The 23968-nt window shown below is 39.4% G+C and overlaps 1 protein-coding gene across 3 annotated transcripts in view; it reads right to left on the bottom strand.

Annotated features, from left to right (window-relative positions):
* LOC126470616 (contactin) overlaps positions 1-23968 on the bottom strand; it is a 155573-nt gene that overhangs the window by 44366 nt on the left and 87239 nt on the right. For all 3 annotated transcript variants that reach the window (XM_050098573.1, XM_050098571.1, XM_050098572.1), the window contains exons 15-17: positions 11467-11607; positions 8410-8645; positions 485-661 (exon numbers count right to left, since the gene is read on the bottom strand). In XM_050098573.1, coding sequence (XP_049954530.1) covers positions 485-661; positions 8410-8645; positions 11467-11607 — 554 coding nt within the window. The remainder of the gene's footprint in view (positions 1-484; positions 662-8409; positions 8646-11466; positions 11608-23968) is intronic.

Below are 23968 nucleotides of genomic sequence, written 5' to 3'. Positions count from 1 at the left end.
GAATCAGTGGAATACAAGTGAACAGAAGCAAATGTGAACAGAAAACGACTGAATTTGTTCATGCATGCCTAATGTTTACACCACAGAGAATTCTCATTCACTGTGGCATATTCGCTTTGGTGTACAAGGGGCTCCACTGATTGGCCAAGAATTTTTCACACTGCCCTCATACTATCGTATCTCCCAACACTGTTCCCTCAAAATATATATACAATAAAATGGCAATCAAATACACTGAAGAGTAACTAACTGCACTTATTTCCGAATCAATTATAAAGGTAATTTCTACAAACAGCATACACAGAATAGAAGCTACACACACACACACACACACACACACACACACACACACACACAGATGTCATGCTAATAAAAACCACAGGTATAAATTTGAAATTTTTTGCAAACCAACTACAATGGACGTCTTTATGAACACACACATACACACAAACACACACACAAATAAAAACAATATGACACTAACCTGCACTTTAACGTCGAACTGGGTGTAATAATACTCTGGCTGTATTCTAACAACAGCAGTTCCTATGTTACCATATTTTTTCAATCCCAGACTTTGAAACTCCATATCATGGTGAGCACGCCGCCAAAAAATCTTGTAGTATATGCCAGGACCATTGTGATCTTGAGGTGGCAATGGCTACAACATAAAAACAATGTATACTCTTGATATTGCAATGTTTTCTAAAAATATTATAGCTTTCTTCTTTCTGTACATGACATGTATCCTCATCCAACTTCGGAACTTGTCACTACTATTCAGAGAGAAATAACTTATGACAAACAATGCTATGTTGCTACAAAACATGCACTGAAATGAAAGATGGGATCAGCACAGGTATCAGAATAGGAAAAGGAAGCCCAGAGTTGATTCTGCAGGAAGTTTCAGGAATTGTCTTGATTCAGTTGTCCTGATGGAACTCATGTAGACTAAATCTGCTATAAAGAGAAGGGCAATTAACTTGAAAATCTTGGGGATGAAATAAGGTAACACCAGACTTATATTTTACTTAGTCAATCTGATCTATGTGAACTGATGTCAGACTAATAAAAACCGTAAGTATAAATTTACCATATAGCAGAGCTGCTGAGTCACAGATAGGCACAACAAAGAGACTGTCACAAATATGTCTGAAATTTTCTATAAACCAATTACAATGGATGTCTTTATGAACAATTCTTCATGTTATCCTGCAATGTATTAAGCTCACTTCTGAGTTGCCCAAAAGTACGCTATTTAGCACTCCTCTAGAATACGCGAAAATTGACAAAGAAATTAATATACCAGAAAAGATTAATATGGTTTTCCGCTTTGCAAGAACAAACTTTTCTGCAGGGTTGCAATGTGACCAGATTAGGAATTACTTAGGCATCTATTACAAGAAATGTATATGCCATCTATACCCGGGCTGGTGAAACATGTCACTTGACAGCTCGTGTGGGGTTGGCTACACTGTGATTGCGAGGTTGCAATAGCTGCCACCGCACACACCCACAACTCCGAAATACGTTTTGTAAATGTAAGCTACAATCAACATTTATACGTTAAGTGCAACAAAGTACATTATTCTAACAATCTAACTTTTTTTTAAATGGAAGCCTGTACTTTTTAACATAATCTTAAGTGGCGTTTTCCCCCCTGAGAAAAGTTCACTTTCTTTTAAAGAAATTAGCAACTTCGCAATTGTGGGGTATTCTTTCCTTTTATTATATCCATATATGTGCCCACGAATTGCATCGGATTGGAAAGAATCAATATCTGTAACAGGACGAGGCTGCTTTTTTTTCTTGCCCGGAGTACTTAAAAACACAGTTTCTTCCGCAGGAGCTTTCTTCCTGTTTACTTCACTGTCTTGTAAGTCTTGAAGTAGCACACATTTCCTTATAACTGTTCTTTTACTGAGTCCTGAAGTTTTCAAGGTACGATCTAAAACTTTCTCAGCAGGAATCAACGCATGCCCATGAGCAGAAACAAATTCTTTGTCTTGCTCATAAAACTCACGCATCCTCCGTAGCAATTCCAAAGCTTGACTATGTAATGGCACTCCACAGCGCAATGGATTGTCACTTGGTGAACGACATTGTTTTGGTGACATCGTTTAACAAACAAAAACCGTAGTCAAGGCAGTAACACAACACAACAGCAGGCGTTCACGCACTAACATACAATGTTTACACGGAAGCCGGCAACGTGGTGGTGTCGATGCCGGAACCAGCTTTTGTTCGGTGCTGTTATTGGTTCAGAAGACACGGCACCTCCCGTTCCTCACTTGTTCGTTAGTTCTACTACCAACTCTACAGCGCTTGAGGAATGACCTTGAAGTGACATGTTTCAGCGGCCTGGGTTTAGTGCTTCGAAAGTGCAAATGACTGTGGAGTACCACATTATTAAAACATTTCAACTTCAAATACTTTGACGCATTTGCAAGGAATAACACACACCAACTAGAAATGAAAAACACACTGTATACAGAATAAGGTATAGTTGATTACACTAGAGTACAATATCTTACCCTACATTGGTGTTATGTCAAATAACGTAGCTGAACATGTTTCACAGCACCAAAGTTAAGATTGATTTTCAAACAGAAGATGACTTGCACATCAAATTTCAGTGTGATACACACAAATTTCCTCGGTTTACACACTGAATAACAAGCAACATAAGCTGTGTAGCATATAAGAAATTCTTTGTGGGATAGCTGGCTAGAACATTTAGTGCCACATGTAGGGAACGCATTTCTACGAGCAACAGTAGTACTACTTCGTTTGGTGCTCACATTCACCTGGATGGACACAAGTTCCTGGACATAAATAATGGGATGCAGAACCTTCCAAAACTCAGCAAGGGGGGGGGGGGGGGGGGGGTTATGGATATTCTTAAAGGGCTGCCAGCAGCATTTGAAAAATATACTCAGGATGGTTAACTCATATGCTGACCTGGTAGCAATGACCAAGGAAAATATGAACAACAAAAGGAATACTTCAAAATTACTGAATGGAATATAGTTCTTTGTGCAAGTTTGGTGGAATATGTTTGAAACAAGGACGTGTAAACCTCTTACAAGCAGACATGAATTTAGTTCAAAGTTAATCTCTAATTTCAAACACTACTGCAATGTGACATATACAAGGTGAGGCGGTCAAAAAGGAAGACTTGTGGACTGGCTGGGTGCTGCAGTAGGGGTTATATAAGTGGGGGACCCGACCTTGGACGTATAGACAAGTGGAAGTTTTAGTAGCGATGGATTGTTAGTCAAGCGTACAACACGTGTTTCCTGCAAAGGCGTATCCCAAGAACTCTTGACAGTTTGTTGGAGCTCAACACACTTTCGAGAGTTTAAATCACCACAGCCACTCCTGCACCATCTGCTAATGGTATAAGCCTCCGGGTGAGCAAAGAGGTGGTAGTGTAAAAAGAAACCTGTCCTAAGAGAATATTGATCATTTGCATGAAGCTTTACAAAGAGCTCAGTCAAAGTCAGTGAGATGGCATAATGCAGAACTTGGTCTCAGCAACTGGTGAGAAAGATTTTGAAGAATGATCTCTAACACCATCCAGACAACATGCAAGCTGTGCAAGCCCTTTAAGCTCAAGATTACAACAACAGCATACACTTTTCACTTTTAGACACAAGAGAATACATGCAAAACCAAGGATGACATTTGAGTGATACCATATTAAAAAAATGATGACTTTCACAGTAAACTATTAATTTCAACTCATGTATACTAGATTCATGTAAAATAAAATAAAATAAAATTTATTTAAATCTCCAGTTTGGGCATTTTTTACCCCTTTACAAGGGGTAGTCTTAAGATTTTAATTATCACTTTGAAAATATAAAACTGATTATTATTTGTTCGTTTGCAGGTACACATCTAAGTCCTGGTACACACTAAAATCCCTGTGCCACAATACTGAAGCATGCTACTGTACCCAGGCCACTGAAACATGTCACTTGGACAGTTCACGTGTAGTTGGCTATACTGCAACAGTGAGGTTGCAATAGCTGCCACCACACATTCCCACAGCTGGTATCTCCCAATTATGTTTTGTAAATGTACATTACAATCACCATATACATAAGCTATCACATGTTAATATAGATGTAAGTATGACAAAGAAAACGTTCCTGACAACGGAGAAAACAGCAATAGAAAAAAAGCACTTGATAATACATGAAACGCTAGAACAAATAAATAACAACCAAAGTTAATGATATTGTCTATCAGAAGCCATTCCGAATTGTTACTGTAATAGTTGCATATACAACATCATATAATAATGTAGACCTAATAATAACAAAGAGCACGCTATCGACAACCATACACAAAACAGGTACATACTCTGTTACAGTGTCAAATAATTAATTCCAGATATATTTACACCCACTAATCTACAATGTCAATAGTGCAATTCCATCCAGTTCTCCATCATTACCATAATCCAAAAATCAATGCCAAAACCATCGTTGTCATCATCTTCATCAAGATAAATCATTAGTTGTTCATTCTCATTTACAATAACGTCTATAGCCTGTGCTTCTCAAATAAGCTTACCAACATGTCCACTTTCTTCCTCCATAAGGTGGAGTCTACAGTGGCAAGACCTGTATGTAATAGTCTTTCACTTCTGTTGTGGTAAAAGACTTCTTGTTATTTCTAATGTAAGTCTTAACGTCACCTCAAACCAATATAATTGGGTTGAAATGGCAGGGATAAGCCTATTTACCATATAACTCAACTTCCTTACAACTTCATCTACAACATTTGCAGGCCTCACAGGCTTTGTCACACTCATGTCCACAGCAACGCCTCTTCCCAGCAACCATTGCAACATCGTTTCTTTGTGGTCACTACCGTATTTACTCGAATCAAAGCCACACTTTCTTTCCGGTTTTTGTAATCCAAGAAAACGCCTGTGGCTTAGAATCGAGTGCAAAGTAAGCGGAAGTTCTGAAAAATGTTGGTAGGTGCCACCACAATTAACTTCTGCCGTCGAATATATGTAGCACTACACAGGCATGCTTTGCAGGCACAAAGATAAATACTGGCGCCAAAACATCCACTGCATTTTCATACATCATCCAACGAAGTAAACAGAAATTCCGTATTGTTCGTTTTCGAATGTAGCAGCCTTTCAAATATTCATAGCAACAAAAATAAATGTATTTACACAAAAATACCACCAATGCACAAGGCTTTAGGATTGTTGCACGAGTTGATACCCTGGGGCTCATTAAGATTTCACTTAGCAGCACCTATTGCTTCATGAAATTTTGTGAAGTGTTTGTTGGTGTTGGTGAACCATAATGAATCACTTTGATTATAGTGCCAAATTCAAGAGCGAGAGTTATTTCTTTTGTGGAACAAAGTTCTCATCATGCTGCAGGTCTGCGATACGGGATTGATGAGAGCAGTGTCAGGCGATGGCGACTGCAGAGAGACAAATTATTTGAATGTTCAAGTAGCAGGAAAGCATTTAGTGGGCCAAAGTGTGGCTGATATCATGCCCTAGAAGTGATTTTAAATGAATCTGTTAAGGAACAGAGTCAGAAATTCCTGCCGGTGAACGCCGAAATTTTAAAAATTAAGGCACATGAAACTGCTAGAGAGCAAAAAATCGAAATTTTTAAGGCTAGTCACAGCTGGATTGATCTGTTTATGAAGCACTGGGGTTTTTCACTTTGGAAGCAAACTTCAGTTGCACAAAAGCTGCCGAAAACTTACGAAGAAAAACTTGTGGAATTTCAGTGCTTCATAATTAGGTGGTGCACAGAAAAGCAATACCTTATTGGTCAGATAGGAAATGCTGACCAAACTCCTGTATATATTGACATGCTGTCAAATTATACGGTTGACGCCAAAGGAAAGAAAGACATAAGTGTTCTTACATCAGGGGGCAAGAAACAGTGGATGTCCGTGATGCTTGCTTGCACAGCAGATGGACATAAATTACCCCCATTCATAGTTTTCAAGCGAAAGACTTTACCATCATTAGAAGGGTTTCCAAAAACTGTAATTGTACGAGCAAACGAAACTGGGTGGTTTTCGGAGGACACGGTGCTGGAACGGATTAGACGTGTGTGGAATCGTCGTCCTGGCGCAATGCTTGGTTTACGCAGTCTGTTGGTATTAGATACGTGCACAGGCCATACAACATCTGCAGTAAAATGAAAATTAGAGGAAAGCAAAACGGACTTGGCAGTAATTCCAGGCGGGATGACATCAATTCTGCAACCACTTGACGTCTGTTTCAATAAACCATTTAAGGACATGCTAAAACGCATGTACACAGACTGGCTTTCGAAAAGCAACAGACAACTGACATGAACAGGACGTGTAGAACGCGCAAGTTTGTCACAAGTGTGCCAATGGATTTATGATGCATGGAAATGTGTTCCAAATTGGACTGTGCAACAAGCACTTAAAAAATGTTCGATATCCAATGCACTAGATGGTACAGAGGATGATGCTCTGTACGAAGAAATGAGCAATAAAGAATCGAGTGATAGAGATTCAGAATCATGACTGATATTTTAAACACTGTTGGCAATATATGTGACAAACAAGTGAGAGATGTGAGGTGCTGAGACTTCTGAACTGATTACACCACTGCAACAAAAGCCGGTTCCAGCATCAACACTACCATGTTGCTGGCTTCTGTGTTAACATTGTATGTTAGTGTGCTACCACCTGCTTTTGTATTGTGTTGTGTTGTGTTACCGCCTCGACTACAGTTTCTTTTTATTAAAGAACGCCACCAAAATGGCGTTGTTCACCATGTGACAATCTGTTGTGCCGTGGAGTGCTGTCAAATAGTCAGGTCTTGGAATTGCTATGGAGGATACATGAATCTTACAAACAAGAAAAATAATTTATTTCTATTTGTGGGCATGCATCGTATCCTACCAATAAAGTTTTAAAGCATAACTCACAAACTCTAGGACTCAGTCAGAAAACGGGTACAAGGAAAGAGGTGCTATTTCATGGACTGCACAATACTGAAGTAAATAGTGTTGAACAAAGCATGTGTGGAGAAAATAGTATGGTTTTAAGAACTCCTGGAAAGAAAAAAAAAGCAGCCTCATCCAGTTACAGATCTCGATTCTTTCCAAACTCATGCAATTTGTCAACACATTTATGGGTATTATAGCAGGAAAGAATACCCCACAATAGTGTAGTTACTAATTTCTTTAAAAGAATGTGATCTTTTCTTAGGGAAAAAATGTTACTTAAACTGGTATGAAGAAGTATGGGCTTCCACTTTAAAAAGTTAGATGTAGAAAAACTGTTATGCAAAAAAGCTCACATCATTGCAGCTCATAGCATTTTCTTACACAAAATTGTAGGAAAGGATATAAACTTCATTATTTGGTTAGATGAAACCTGGGTCAGCACTGGAGAATCAATTGATAAATGCTGGACAGATGATACTCTGAACAGCGGTGGACATCAGCCAACAGGAAGAGGATCCCAATTACTAGTGGCCCATGCAGGTTCTTCAAATGGCTTTGTGTGTGAAGGACTTTTATTTTTTTCATAAAAAAAACCCTATGACTATCATGAGGATTTGGACCACCCATGATTTCTGCAATAGTTTAAAAATTTGTTGCTCCAGTTTAGTGTTCTGACTGTGTTTGTAATCGATAATGCACCTTGCCATTCTGCGATTTTAGACAAAACTCCCATCACTAGTGGCCACAAAGAAACTATGGAGCAGTGGTTGCAAGCGAGACATTGCTGACATGAGCATGACAAAGCTGTTGTTATATTTGATCATAAAACAAAATAAGCCTGTGATACCTACATATGTTGTAGATGAAGCTGCAGGGGTTCGGTCATATGGTAATTAGGCTACTGTCTTATCACTGGCATTTTAACCCAACTGAATAGGTTCGGAGTGTGTTAAGGCATATATTAGAAATAACAGCAAGACTTTTACAATTACAGAACTGGAAAGACTGCTACGTGAAGGTCTTGCTAACGTAGACATCACCTCATGGAAGAAGAAATTAGACCATGTTGGTAGCCTAATACAAGAAGCACAGACTACAGACAGAATTATAAATGAGAACAAAGAATGAATGATTTCTTGTGATGATGATGATGTGATGGTGGTGATGATGATGATGAAGATGACAGTTTTGGTGCCGATTCCAACGATAGTGAATGTGAACTGGATGGAACAATGACACTGACATCGTAAATTGGCGAGCGTAAATGTATATAGAATTAATTATTTCTCTGCAACTGAGTAGGCTATACATCTTTTGCTTTATTTCGTTCTAGAATTATGGATAGCATGTTCTCTTGCATGCTTAGCTTTACACTATTATACCATGTTTTAACTGCAGCTGGATAAGTAATTATACTGATACCTACATCCCATGTGATGGTCAGGTCACCAATTTTCCCACCACCACCTCCAACATTTGATGGTGCTTTGTAAGGAACATCAGCGGGTGTGTTGTAAATAGGTGATGGTGCAGATGGAGGTCCATAACCGAGAGCATTTGCAGCCGATACTCTAAATTCATAGCCAGACCAGGGTGACAGAACACTTTCCACTGTAGCTTCTTTACGGCCATTGTAAAGATAAACTTCTTTTGCTTCTACATCTGTAAAAATTAACATTTGATGAGTTTCACTTAAGGGACACAACAATTGGGTCATTACTACTCACACCATTTTTACTATGGAACAAGCTCAGTTTAATTAAATAAAGTAACAGCAATAAAACAGCAAGAGTCAGAGAAAATAATGCTTCAAAAGTTAAAAAACCTACATTACATGTGACTAATTAAACAGTAAAAAATGTTTAAAAAGTCAGATGGAGATACCTCGTTGACCACTGACACTAAATTGAACCAAATCCTCTGACACATATTACAAGATACTACCTAATAATTTTGACCAAAGTTTCAGAAACATATAAAACTTTAAAACCTGTTTCACCATGACCTTAGTGATACCTAAAATAGAGGTAACCTGAACAAATTCTTCTCCCCTTTTCTGATAAAACAGGCAACCAATTAAAATGTGGTGTATTGAAACTGGTGTACCACAAGCACTATAAGCTGGTAGCTCCTCTTCCTAAAGGAGTTATTTATTTACTATAGAGTGTTGCCTTGCTGTTAGTGTCATTTAAGAGCAGGACTCCATTGGCACTCATTAGTTTGACGCAGTAGTTTTTAATTTCATCGAAAATTATTTTTATTTTTCCATATGAAGAATCTGTCCTTCCAATGGCCATTTCTTCTTTGATTTCATCACATTTATCCTGTAGCTATTCTGCTTTAACTTGTGTGCACCTTCTATTGATTTCATTCCTAAGTGGCTTTCATTGCTGTATTCCTTTTGTTGCTGAATATTTTCGAATTTTCTTCTTCTTTTTATCAACTGAAGTACGTCTTCTGTTACCCACATCGTCTCTTACCTACATCTACATCACTTCTCTGCAATCCACAATCAGATGCCTGGCAGAGGATAAAACTGCCCTCCGCATTTTCAGGAAGTATTAGTAAACTGTATGTTAAAACAAGTACCAATCTTCTGTAGTGTGCTACTGAATTTGTTCTCTATGTTGTTCATCCCTGTGACTACCCGCTAATTTTGCAGTTCAGCTGTGTCCATACCCATGATTTGATTGCGGCTTAAACCCCCTTACTGAATTTAAAGATGGGACTACAATTAGAGTTTAACACCCTGCTGACAATGAGTTCATTAAAGGTGGAGCACAAGCTCAGATTCGAGGAAGGAAACTGGCTGTGTTCTTTCCATCTTTCCGGTGTTTGACTTAAAAGATTTAAGGAAATGAGGGGACAACTAAATCTGGAAAGCCAGATAGGGATTGAACTTCCATCCTCCCAAATGTTAGTCCAGTGTGCTCGCCACTACTCTACTTCTGGTACATTGAGATTAAGATTGTTGGGCAACTCTACAGTCACTGGATACTGCCCCAGATCTTTGGTGTGCAAAATTGTAGCAGTTTCTATCAAAAAATTGCCAAAGAGTGTGCTTTTTTTAAATTTCAGATTCATAGCAAATTTTCCAAACATTGACGTATACACAAAAGGACATATTTTCGAAAGATCCCCCTATAAGTAAATATTCATATTCTAGCACTGAAGGGTACAGTTATTGTCATTAAATTTTGATATAATGGCACCCCACTTTGGAGGGGTACTATAAGTAAATATTCATATTCTAGCACTGAAGGGTACAGTTATTGTCATTAAATTTTGATATAATGGCACCCCACTTTGGAGGGGTAGTCTGTCAAGCATTCTACATTGTGCAAGTATAATACTCCGTGACAGCCAACTCAAACCATTCAGAGTATTGGTACTATGACTGTTGCATCAATACTAGATACCATAGACAGACAAAATGATTTCAACTGAGCCTGTCACGCCTGCATAATTGTGTTGCAATTTAGGTGCATCAGTTGCCCCAAAGGTTGTCTGCTATTGATTATTTTTCCACCACTCCAGTGGCCCAATGCCAATTTGAGATTTTTTCCCACTTTTTAGAATAGAAGTTTCTACCATCCACATGATCCAGGCAATTAAGCCAAGATCTATACTTTCATGCAATGCACCAAATTCACTATCACAGGCAATAACGGACACTGAAACAAGCCAGAGTTTACAGTAATGAAGTACTGACGGTGCTGACCAGTCTCCAACATGGGAAACTCAGGTTATCCAACACTAAATTGTGCCAGTGACTGGATCCCCTGAGTACTTGTCATTTATTACCATTGTGTGAGTGTGTGTGTGTGTGGGGGGGGGGAGGGAAGAGAGAGGGAGGGAGGGGGAGAGAGGGAGGGGGGGGGGGGAGAGAGAGAGAGAGAGAGAGAGAGAGAGATGGCAATGCATTTAGCAAGGTTTCTGTTCTCCACTGAACAGCTTTAAAATTACACCACTCAATGAACATAGCAAATGTCACAGCTCTATTTACTCTTACAGAATATTTGTTGAAATATAATCCTACAACAAGCATATGATGACTACAGCATTTTCCTGGGCACTTTATTTTAATTAGTTTGACAATAAGTACATTCTGAGTACTTGAATAAAAAATGTGGACTGAGTGTTCCAATATTTATGAGGTAGGCAGAAGGTTAAGGTTAAGCTTTTGCCATGAGTAGCCTCATTAGAGACTGACATGGATGCAAAAAAGGGGGGCAAGATCTGGTAATGACCTCACTAGTTGAACTATCTGAGTAGTCATCTGATTTCAGAAAAGTTTGATAGACATAATAATTTGGGGCCTGGACTCATCATCTTTCACTGCAACACATCACTTACATATTTCAAATTGCAAAAACAATTCATCACATGTACATTATAACTTAATATATGACATGTTATTCAATTAATTCCAAATAAAAATAACAAATGGAACAATAACTAAATGGAGAGTCAAATTACTTACTTTGAGAAAGATTCATCCACGTGTTATTCCATCTTGTACGCCCCGAAATTGTGTAGTGCAATATTGGATTGCCATTTGTAGCTCCATCTGTCCACTGAATAGTTGCTGATGTTTTCTTTATGTCTGTTACCTGGACTCCACCTGATATAAATCCAAGAAAAACATTAAAAAATGGTAACACATTTTCTTCAGCACAAATAAACACCTGAGTTTTTGGTGTAGTCAAATTTCGTGTATATTTAATTCTTTAAATTATAGACTTCTGTGTGACCTCGCTCAAACAAGAAAATAATAATTGTTGGGAAAAAAGAAACGATAGTGGTATTAAAAACAACTTAATAGATTTTTATAAACCAATTAGTACACGGAGAATGCTACTTGGACTGCACCTGTCCAATTAATGTTAAATGTTCAACAAATAATATGGTGGTTATAACCTCTTTTGAAATCATACAAAGTCTTCCTTACACCAAATGCATTTCGTTTTATTTAAAAGCATTGGCAGTGGTCACAGTAACAATTCTGGTTTTATTTACATGTTGGTTTAGCGAGGCCACAAACAGTTATCATATTTAAAATTATTTTTTGGTATTAAAGTTTTTCTGGCTCTGAGTTGTAGCATCTCTACATAATACCTATTTAGATGAGACATTACAGCCTTGATCGGATGTGCAGTATGAGTCACGCACAGGACAGCTGGCATCAGATTGCTCGAGAGTACGTAGTTTTTATGTGAGCTGATAAGAGGTCACTAGATGACAGACACTGTTTGAGCAGCAGTCAACCTACTGTTAATTTTATTTACGGTTCTGTTTGTTTAATTTTCTAACTGTTTATTAACTGCTACGATGATTGTGCTTAGTTATGAAAGTGAATGAAGATGCGAATGTGAAATACTGTTTATATAAAGTTTTTAAACTACACAGTTAAGTAATTGGTCATGTGAGGAATGTTCAAGAATGAAGTGTGTGTTAGTCATCTGTACTGGGGAATTTGTTATAAACTATTTAGTCAGTTTATGGTCTTGGGGAAAAGAAATTCTGATTTCGGCAAAGCAGCTTTGTTCTACATCTACATCTACATGATTACTCTGCAATTCACATTTAAGTGCTTGGCAGAGGGTTCATCGAACCACAATCATACTATCTCTCTACCATTCCACTCCCGAACAGCGCGCGGGAAAAACGAACACCTAAACCTTTCTGTTCGAGCTCTGATTTCTCTTATTTTATTTTGATGATCAGGGCTCAACAAAATATTTTCGCATTCAGAAGAAAAAGTTGGTGACTGAAATTTCGTAAATAGATCTCGCCGCGCCGAAAAACGTCTTTGCTTTAATGACTTCCATCCCAACTCACGTATCATATCTGCCACACTCTCTCCCCTATTACGTGATAATACAAAATGAGCTGCCCTTTTTTGCACCCTTTCGATGTCCTCCGTCAATCCCACCTGGTAAGGATCCCACACCGCGCAGCAATATTCTAACAGAGGACGAATGAGTGTAGTGTAAGCTGTCTCTTTAGTGGACTTGTTGCATCTTCTAAGTGTCCTGCCAATGAAACGCAACCTTTGGCTCGCCTTCCCCACAATATTATCTATATGGTCTTTCCAACAGAAGTTGTTCGTAATTTTAACACCCAGATACTTAGTTGAATTGACAGCCTAGAGAATTGTACTATTTACCGAGTAATCAAATTCCAACGGATTTCTTTTGGAACTCATGTGGATCACCTAACACTTTTTGTTATTTAGCGTCAACTGCCATCTACCACACCATACAGCAATCTTTTCTAAATCGCTTTGCAACTGATACTGATCTTCGGATGACCTTACTAGACGGTAAATTACAGCATCATCTGCGAACAACCTAAGACAACTGCTCAGATTGTCATCCAGGTCATTTATATAGATCAGGAACAGCAGAGGTCCCAGGACGCTTCCCTGGGGAACACCTGATAGCACTTAAGAGGGAATTAATTTTATATTTGGTGGTTTTCAAAATTTATTTTAGTAATTTACTGTTCTGACTCAGTGATGAATTTTGCTTGGTTCTGTACATATGTGCAGGATTGAGCGAGCTTGATTCTGCTTTGCAAATGGCTGCGATGTTTCTCTGTCAATCAGAAATTAGCATATTCACATGTATTTTGGGAACTACAAGTTTCTTTTGTGTAAAGAGATGAGTAGAGCCAGAGCTAGGACATCACAGTGATCAGACCTACTGATATGTGCTCTGTTTAAAATTATTAATACTGTGATATCTTGGTAATAAAATGTTCATGAAGTGCTGTAAAGTGTGGAATGGAGTTTGAATTAAAGCACAGTATCAAATTTGGAACATTTGATGAAATTTAAATAATTAAATTCCACATGGCATGTTGCTTACTCGCGAACTTGAACATTTTGGTCCGTGAGACTGATTATAGCAACATTTGAATGAGCTGTTCTAAAAGAAACAATCCATTTGTAAACTTCTGGTGAAGAATAATTCATAATTACCATAAACTGGCAACAGTTGTGAACGATGTGTGTGTGTGCGGACTTTTCAGACTTCGTACAGTTTCGAGCAAGGCCGGGTAGTAACTGGTGTAAGAAAGCTTATCGTAATGGAGTGAGATATTATGCACATAAATACTTTTATTTAACTATTCCTTGCACCAACAAAACAATTTTAGTGTGACTTCTAGTTACGATGTGTACAGCTGTTTTTTCTATAGTTTTTGCAGCTGAGAACTGCATGTCAGTAACTTCAAGGAGGCGTGCGTGTTAGAAGAGGTTCACCATGAGGTGAGGGGAACTTTATACACTTTGCAAAGCACAACGCCACCACAGCTCCTTACCATGTTACACCGAGTTCTATATGCAGGCGTCCATTTTTCAACAAACTGCACTCTACTAGCCACAACATTTTCTCCTTTGCTTGTTTTGATTTGTATATAGGGTGTCCATAATTGAAGTTCCAGTTTCAAAATGCTGTAGAAAGAGATCCATTGCTCAGAATGGGAAGCATATTATTAATACAGGAGGAAACATCATGGGAAAGAAAATAATGAAAATTTTACCAATAGATGGTGCCTAAAGCGTCACAGTAGATACACAGCACACAACTGTCCCTCAGTTTGTGTCTGAAACACCCAACATGACTATATCCATGAAGGCTCACAAAATGATTACACTGAAAAGATAGGTTCTCCTAACACGCAAAGTGGCAGAGGGAGGAAAGAAGTTGATCCTACATCTGTCAAAGATGTGGTCACAGCAATGCAGGAGGGATGTACAAACATGCTGTGCACAGGGCATTGCACGAAGGCTGGACATGCCTGTGAGCACAGTGCAAAAAATCCTATGGAAGATCTTACACTGCTATCCATTCAAAATCACCCATGTTCAGGAGATGCTTCTGACTGACCAGCCAGCAAGACAAATGGTCACTCTGGAATTTCTTGGTCACATCCAAGTGGACAATGAATGGCCGTGGAACATTCTGTGGGCAGACAAAGCCCATTTTCATCTCCAAGGACATGTCAATACATAGAATTGTAAGATATTTGCAACTAAAAATCTGCACACAAGTCAACTGGTACAATTTCGTTCAGCAACGGTACAATTTCGTTCAGCAACGGTGACTATGTAGTACGGGTTGACAGCATTGTTTACCTATTTTTTCGAGGAGATGAATTCTGCGGGTCCTGTTACTTGTACCGTCGTCACCGGGAAACTTTATGAGTGTCTTTTGCACACCAATGTCATTCCAACCCTTCCAACAGTATGGGTGCGTGGGTAGGATCATTTTTATGCATGATGGCACTCACGCGTCCATTGCACAGACAGTGAAACAGCTGCTGCAGAGGCATTTCAGAAATGGTAAAACTATCAGCCATCATTTCCCTACAGCCTGACCATCCAGATCACCTGATCTTAATCTATGTGGCTTCTGGCTATGGGGTTATTTGAGAGATGTCATTTTTAGTGTTCCAATAATGAACATAGGTGAAGCAATGGCACACATCGTGCAGTGCATTGTGAACATGGCCTCCGAGGCACTTCGAGCTGTTGTGGAACATTTTGTGTCTTGATTTCAACATACTACATACTGAACATGTCTTGCACCAGTCTCACAACAATTAGAAACCCACGTCATTTTGCTTATTATGCAGTTTCTGGCCTCAGGACAATTTGCAACCAATTTTTCCCATTTGATGAAGTATGACTTTGCTGTGGTGGATGGGCTTATCTAACTAAGAGTGTCAGAACTGTTGACTGCCGAACTTGTGCAGTTATGCAAATTGAACAGTATGGATGGTGTAATGTGCAACTCAAACCACAGCTGTTATATTGGAATTCATCTGTCATTTGAAGCCAACCCTACTTCAGTTAAAGATACTTACAGCACCATCTACTGGTAAAAATTTTCATTACTTTTTTTGGTTAAATGACGTTTCCCCCTGCGTCAATAATTTTCTCGTCAAATTTGACATCATTCTGAACAGCAGTTCTCTTTCTACAGCGTTTTGAAGCTGGAACTTTAATCATGGACACCCTGTATATCCACATTCACCATGTCTGTTTCGATCCACATTCACCGCGACTGCTTTATCATGGGGAATGGGAACATCTCTTGTTTTGTTTTGTTTCTGTGGCAGTGTGTCTACAGTTAGGTCTGCTATACAACTCTGTGTTTCTATGTATCTGACTCTCTCTCACACTCACACTCTCTCTCTCTCTCTCTGCGCATGTGTGTGTGTGTGTGTGTGTGTGTGTGTGTGTGTGTGTGTGTGTGTAATTTACTCCACCTGCAAAAGACGCCTCAAAAACAGAAAGACAATATGTATACAAAACATTCTCCTTTTTATATTAAGAATGAACATTAAAAAGGCACTATATGTCATTGTCCAATAAGTTTGTGGATAAACTGTTGTAGTATCACTTTCACAAGAAATTTTAAATATGCCAAATTATACCACAATCGAAAACAGATCCATTTCAAGTGTTGTTTCCCCACAAAATTTCTCTCTACAAATTTTATCAGAAATGTGAATTAATCATTCTATTAGCAATGGTAGTAACACTTTAATCTATTGCTTATACAGCAGTATAATTCACAGGACACAAGTACATTAATCACCACTGCAGACATTCAAAATTATCTTCTTCAAACTATACAGTGATTTAAAGATTTCTCACATAGTAAAGAGTCTAATATGCCCTGCAATTTCACTTGTCACATCATACTGTTCAAATCGGAAAAATAAGAAGTAAGGAAGACTGGGATTTAAGGTCCCTTCAACAACAAAGACATCAGAGACACATTAAAAAAAGGGACAGGGCACAGATACAGAAGCAGATTGACTTTGTTCCTCCCAAACTAACCACACTGACAGTCAAACTATACTCTGAATCCAGCTCCTACCAGAATGTGAATCGAGAACTTTAACCATCTGAATCTCAGCATTTGTACGAAGTTATTTAGTTAAACATTGGACAAATTAAAAAGCATTTCAGAACTGGATCTGAACAAATTCTAAGTGTTCTTGCATCACATCACCCAGTACAATGTAACAAAACACTCATTACTATTCACTATTAAGCAGCCTCATAATGAAATGCAACTGCGATGTCTACAGTTTATACAGCTTGACATACAAGGGACAGTCAAATGAAAATGACACAGATGGAAAAAAGTAAGTAAACTGTTTATTATTTGAAAAGTAATTGCCATAACTGTTAATACATTTATCCCACTGTGAAACAAGATGGTCAATGCCTTTGTGGAAAAATGTTTGTGGTTGCCTATGGAATAATGTTTGTATCTAGGCACATACATATCCACCTGAAGCAACTCTACGGCCAACGAATCTCTTTGTTCAGGGCCCCAAAAATATGGAAAAACAGGGAAAGAGATCGGTACTGTATGGAGGATGTGTAACAGTGTTCCAGTGACACTTCTGCAGCGTAGATGAAACAACCTGGGCAACATGTGGCCAGGTATTATTCTGCAACAGAATGATGCCATCTATCAACATTCCTAGGTATTTGGACTTGATGGCACACTTTAATTTCTGCAAAGTGTCCACGTAGACAGGGGCACCTCTGAATTGCTTCACTGTCCACCTTTAATCTGACCTGGTAAGATTCCCAAACACTCTAAAAAGTATGGGTCACACTAGTGTTCTATACACCATCTCCTTTATAGATCAGGTACACTTCCCTAAAACTCAATAAAACAAAGTATACCATTTGTCTACCCTACTACGAACCTTAAGTGTTTTCTCCATTTCATAACACACTGTGACAATAGACCTAGATCTATAATCATCACAACTATACCAACCAGTACACCACCAATATTCATCACACAACTATACCAACCAGTACACCACCAATATCCATCACACCAAATATAAATTCTGTACCCTGTATCCTTGCCATTACCAGTGCCCGGCAATGGAGGTCCAGCCACTGTGCAGCAGCATAATCAAACACTGGAGGCAACACCGCATCAGAGCCGACATACAGTATCACCTCGAGAGATGGACAAGCAATCTAACTGATATAATCCCAGAGTGGAGTGCACTTGGCCTCATCCTGTTATTTTGTGTAATCATGTTAACTTAGTTTTGCTCTTCAGACTCTTTGCATTGTATTGGATTCGGCCTGGCATTTTGGGCTATGTATGGAACTTCTAAACAGTTTACTCATTAAAGCAATTTTCATTCTATGTCCATACTTGTGTGTGTAGTTACTACACAAGTGGTGGACGAGCGCAGTTGAACGATCACTCGTGTTTTTCAATGAAGTGACGACACTGACAGGTGCCTTTTTGCAGGTAGCACTTCAAAGCTTTCTGCAGCAACAGCTGGAAAACCAGAAGAATCTGGAAATGCAGTAGCAGACGCACATGGCCATGTTGGAAAGTGTGTTGACCAGCCTGTTTGCACAACCTCACCAGTTTTCCCTGCCTACGATCAAGCCGCCAAGGACTGGAAGGCATATAAGAAATGCCTTTGGCAACACTTCACAGCCTTGAGGGTAATAGACGCTAACTTCATCAAAGCCCTCTTTCTGTTGTGTGTTTTTCCCAAATGTATCACTTGTCAGTAAAGTTAGCGCTTCTTCAACATCCGACATCCCTACCATTTGACGAAATGTGTGGCTTGTTGACATCATATTAACACTCTGCCATCTGGCGACACCACAGTGGTGTCGTGCACAAAATAGCAGTCAACGGTCGGGCGACACCACAGTGGCCGGCGGCAGGACTTTAGTATCTTTTGCATTCTGTCGGTGTTTTGTTTAGGAAACAATAAGTTACACACATCAACAAGTTTTTGTTTTTAGAAGTACTTGTGCCCTTTCATCATGGCAGACAAAAGAGACAATACGATTATTTACGATGAATACACGGAGCAAAATTTGGAGGTTGCCACTACATCACGTACGACCCATCATGATCCGGTTGACAGATTTTCTGGTCACATAAAACACCACCAACGTATAGGCCTACGTATTTCCAAAACGAAAACGAATAAACTGCCATTTATGTAAAAAAAAAAAATAAATAAATAAATAAATAAATAAATAAAATAAAAAAAATAAAAAAAAATAAAAAAAACCAACTTAATGTGCACATCTTGTGGAGTTGCATTACATCTTGAAGACTATTTTGCTGCATATCATATGAAAGAGAAATACTAAGTACCAAAGACAATGGAAATAAACAAAGCTATGAAACAAACAAATTTTGTATTTATTTACATACATATATCTTCGAAATATCAAGAAAGTAGGGGAACAATGTTGAGAACTTATGAGAACAATGAGATTAGTAAAACATAATAATTTATAATCTCCAGATAACGCCAAGAATGGCTGGCGACAAGCGAAGTAATCCAAATTAGCACTGCCGGCACCAAGCAAATAAATTTGTACGAGATCTGCGGACAGCAAAGTGTTAAGACCAGCATACCCATGTTTTCCTTTCTCTCTTTTTCTTTTTTTCCCCATGAGAGTGGAGTTTTACCAGTGCAGGAAGCAAGCCTGTCAATCATATGGACTGTAGAGTTGCAAGGTCTTAGTCGAAAGTGTCGTTTCACTAGTGCCCAGTCTAAGGAGTGTTACCCTGATAATATGGCTCAGGATGCTATCATCAGGATGGTTCCCAACAGAGAAGTCTGCCAATGGATGCTGCTATTTGAAAAGCCTACTTTTGCAAGAAATCCGCTCTATTACACAATTGTTTGAAGATGTGTGTGCACTGGGCTGTCAATTAGATTCCTGGACAGTGGCAGTTGTCAATTTAGACAACAATATGGACTGGCGTTTCATTATGAATTTGTTAGAGGGAATTGTAGTGGTACAACACAGCCTGGCCACCACACTCCACAAAAAAAGGGCAGCAGCAGATGGGTTTTTGCTAGCCGTTACCTTCCTACTTCACTTATTTTGTTCAATATGACTGGTCCACCTGCCCTAAGTGTTGGTCTTCTTGCCACCACTGTAGAAAAAAGAGGACACATTGTAGTGGTATGCCATGCTCGGTTAGCACCAGTTGCAGCTCCAATCTCTCAATCTATGGACATTAACGTCGTCAGTCCTATGTGCGACAATCTTGTGAGTATTTCCAACAAACTGTTCATCAGTGTACGTGTTAATGGGACACCCCTAAGGTTACCAGCAGATATGGGCATGGCAGCATCACTTATTAATTCTAACATGTATCTGCGCCTTGTCTCCCCTCTGTTGTCTTCTACCATGTGCTGCCTTGTCAATTATAAAAAGACAACACATCCCTATTCTCAGCAGTTTTACAGCGGAGATGGCATACAAGGAAGTGGTCCAACCCCTAAACTTCCTTGTGGTGGATAGTGTTTTAACAGAAAATCTGTTTGACTTCGATGCTTTTACAGCTGTTGGAATCATGGTCGCAGATTTGGTTAACTTTGCTCCCAACCTTGTGCTGTATCAGGGATAGGATGAACTATGCAAGGAATATTTGGACATTTCATCTGGGTTATGCAAGGTCACACATTTTACAGCGCATATTACTCTCAAACTCATGGCACAACCTCATGTTTTTCAGAGCCAGGTCAGTGCCACTAGTGCTTTGTGACAAAGACAGGTAAGAACTCGACAGATCGACTGCTGTGGATGTCACTGAACCAATGTCTAGCAGATGAGCTACACCACTGGTGATTATCAAGAAACCAAATGACAAGCTCCGTCTATGTGGCGGTTTCAAGGTTATAATTAATGCACGGACTATAGTCAACACATACCCCATCCTGTGTCCACAAGTACTACAGCTTCTGCTGGATGAGGAATCACACCAGTTCCTTGTAGTCAACATACCCTATAGTCTCTACAGGTAGAACCGGTTGGTTTTTGGGGTTGTGAGTGCTCTGGCCCTTTTTCAAGGTTTTTTTTAAGCAACTTACATGTGTTCCTTGCTCTATAAACTACCTAGATGGCATTGTAGTCACGTTCCACCACCGAGAAACATCTACAGAGAACCTCCAGCCTGTTTCAGACCTTGTGGAACTTAGGTCTCAAGTGCAATCTGGATAACACACATTTCTTCCAATTCTCTACTGAATACTTGGGACATGCCAATTACAAATGGAGGATTCAGCCAACAAACAATCGTGCTGCAGCTCATCCAACTAATGTGAAGGAAGTTCGGGCATTTTTAGGAAACATTGCGTATTATAGTTACCATAGAATATCCTCTTTAATCAATTGCTAAAAAAGGATGCATAATTTGTTTGGACACCAGAATGTCAACAAGCATTCAAGAGTTTGAAGAATAGTCTTCATTCAGTCCCGTGCCTGGCCCCATATGCATCTTAGAATGGCCTGGGAGGCGTATGGGCCCACTGCAATCCAGATGGTTTCAACACTCAATGTAGCACTTAAGAATTTTTCTCAAATCGAGGAGGGCCCCCCTCCCCTTGCTATTATTTATGCAATCAAGAAGTTTCATGCGTTCTTATATGGTGTCAAGTTTTTCCTCATTACAGTTCACAAACCTTTAGTCCCATGGTCCATCTGCTGGATAAATGGGAAATAGACTTCAATGATGGGTACTCTTCTTCAGTCGTTTTCACTAGAAGATTCACTTACGTCCAATGGCTTAGAAATAAAACACAGATGCTCTCTCAAATCATCTTGTGGGGCCCTGAACCCAGCTTTGACTGGGGTGAAGTCTTGTTTTTACTTTGACAAAGCAGCTCAGTGGACAGGTTCCCTATAATGAACTCACACGATTGACTCAGATGCTGTTCTTCAGCAGGTGTGGCAGTATATTCAAGAGGGAGTGGTCAGTACAGGCCCATTTTGGATTCATATTGGTTGATTGTCACAGATACCTACTCCCAGTTTCCATACATTGTTAACCACCATTCCATGACAGTGGAACTGACAATGTGGGCCCTCAACTGTATCTCCTCCATAGGAGGCCTCCCCCACACCCTGGTGATGGACAATGGGCTGCAGTTTATCTCACAGACTTTTCAAAATTTTTATGCACAACATGCTGTCCACCACATCAGAGTGCTTCTGTTCCACCCTCAGTTGAACAGGGAGGCAGAACACCTCATACGGATTTTAACAAATCAGACGAAGAAGTACTTCAGAGACACCCCGGGGGAGAAGCGCGCTCACATTTTCCAGGTCCACGCTTGGCAAGAGGAGCCTAACAAAACTGCTGCAAGGGCACCAGCTGGGTACAGTGCTGCATATCCTCCTGATTTCTCCATGCTCACCTATGGCAACCTGGTTGCTGCACTGCACACCACCGCCTGGGCTTGCGTCTTTAGTCACTGTGAGCATTAGATTCGGGCAGTTATCAACAAATAGTGGGGTTGGCAAGTCTTTGGGACGGGCTCACACATACAACAAAAGCGTCATCACAGCAGGTGGCATACTACAGTTGCATGTGTGAACTCCCTGTTTTTAGTGGCTCAACTTAAAGAAATGCAACTTTTGTCATGCCACAAATAGTTCAACTTGGTTGTACTTTGTTGCGCTACTTTCCATCACCAATGCTCCCTGGTGGCAGTATACTGAAACATGAACATCCTGCGATAGTTATTGTGGAGTAATTGCTGCTGCACTCCATTCGATTTCAGTGTGTTTTCATTTTGTTACTGCAAAAAGTGAAAACAGTGGTTGGCAGGTACATTTTTGCTACTTATGCAACTACAAGAACAGCAACCTATGTCTGACTGTCTGCAGCAGAGAGTGTGTGTGTGTGTGTGTGTGTGTGTGTGTGTGTGTGTGTGTGCGTGAGAGAGAGAGAGAGAGAGAGAGAGAGAGAGAAGATTTTTGGATAAACAAATACATAAACTTAATATATGTAACCAAAAAATCGAGTCATACAAACTTCATGATTTGTGGGACCACATTGTATATATTGTGGATTATAAGCAGGAGATAGCTCCCAAGTGTGTCGCAGCAGCTGTTAAACTAAAAATTAGTTACTCAAAATTCCTATATCAACTAATACGATAAAATTCTAAAAATCTTGGAAAATGGTGTGTCTGCAGGTGATATTTACACACCAGCTGTTGGTTAGTTTGCCACTGCAGACACCATTTTCATTTTTGAGTGTTATTTCTTTTATTTAGTTTGTGCAGCCTGATTTATCCCTGTGTGAAATCTATTTTTGGATCTAACATTAGGGTTTTGCTTTCCTTGTACTTTGCTCTTGTCATAGCTCTAAGGCCATAACCTGCACTATAACATATACAGGACGAAGCAAAATTCGCACACTCGGGCTTCACAGCGTGACTTCTCACATGCCAGCGATAAAAAAATGTCTGTCACAAAATTTCATAGGGCAGAAAATGGATGTTAAAGAGTGGCAATCTGGAAACACTGTAACCAAATGTATGGTACCTACCTCTGTCTGGACAGATTTGTTGTGTTGTACAGTTGGTGCAGTGGATGCAGTTTTGGGTTAGCATGCAGGAGGTCGATAGTTCGATCCTGGGTGGAGGCATATGTTTTTTATTTTGTAAATATAGTCCAGGTGGTATGGTATCTGTCATCTTAATCATCAACAGCGATTGCAGCGGGTCCTCTAGAGAACATTTGCACTTACATACTAAAATCTTAGAAATGGAAGATTGGTCAGCTTTGAAAGAAGCCCTTTCCATGTCGTGGGCATGAATTTATTTGTACCACTTCATCTACTAGATGTGAAACCTGTTTTCTTTGTACCCTCATCCAATGGCCCCATAGTTTAGTACCAACTACTATTCTTGCCTTCTTCAAGTCCATTACATTTCGTTAGGGCTTTACGTTACCAGAAGGACCAGCAATGTGCTTTGCGAATAATGCTTACTATTTGTATGTGTTACCACCATGGTCCCACTAATTATGCCTTTCACCAGTGAGCCTAGTAGCCACATGCTGTTTAGTATGTATCTCAATCCATTATTATTATTATTATTATTCTATCGATTGGATTGCGGAAACATCGCGTCTATCACCGTTACAG

This window comes from Schistocerca serialis, chromosome 3 (assembly GCF_023864345.2).
Source record: "Schistocerca serialis cubense isolate TAMUIC-IGC-003099 chromosome 3, iqSchSeri2.2, whole genome shotgun sequence".
NCBI lineage: Eukaryota > Metazoa > Arthropoda > Insecta > Orthoptera > Acrididae > Schistocerca > Schistocerca serialis.
This window is presented reverse-complemented; position numbering and strand designations above follow the sequence as displayed.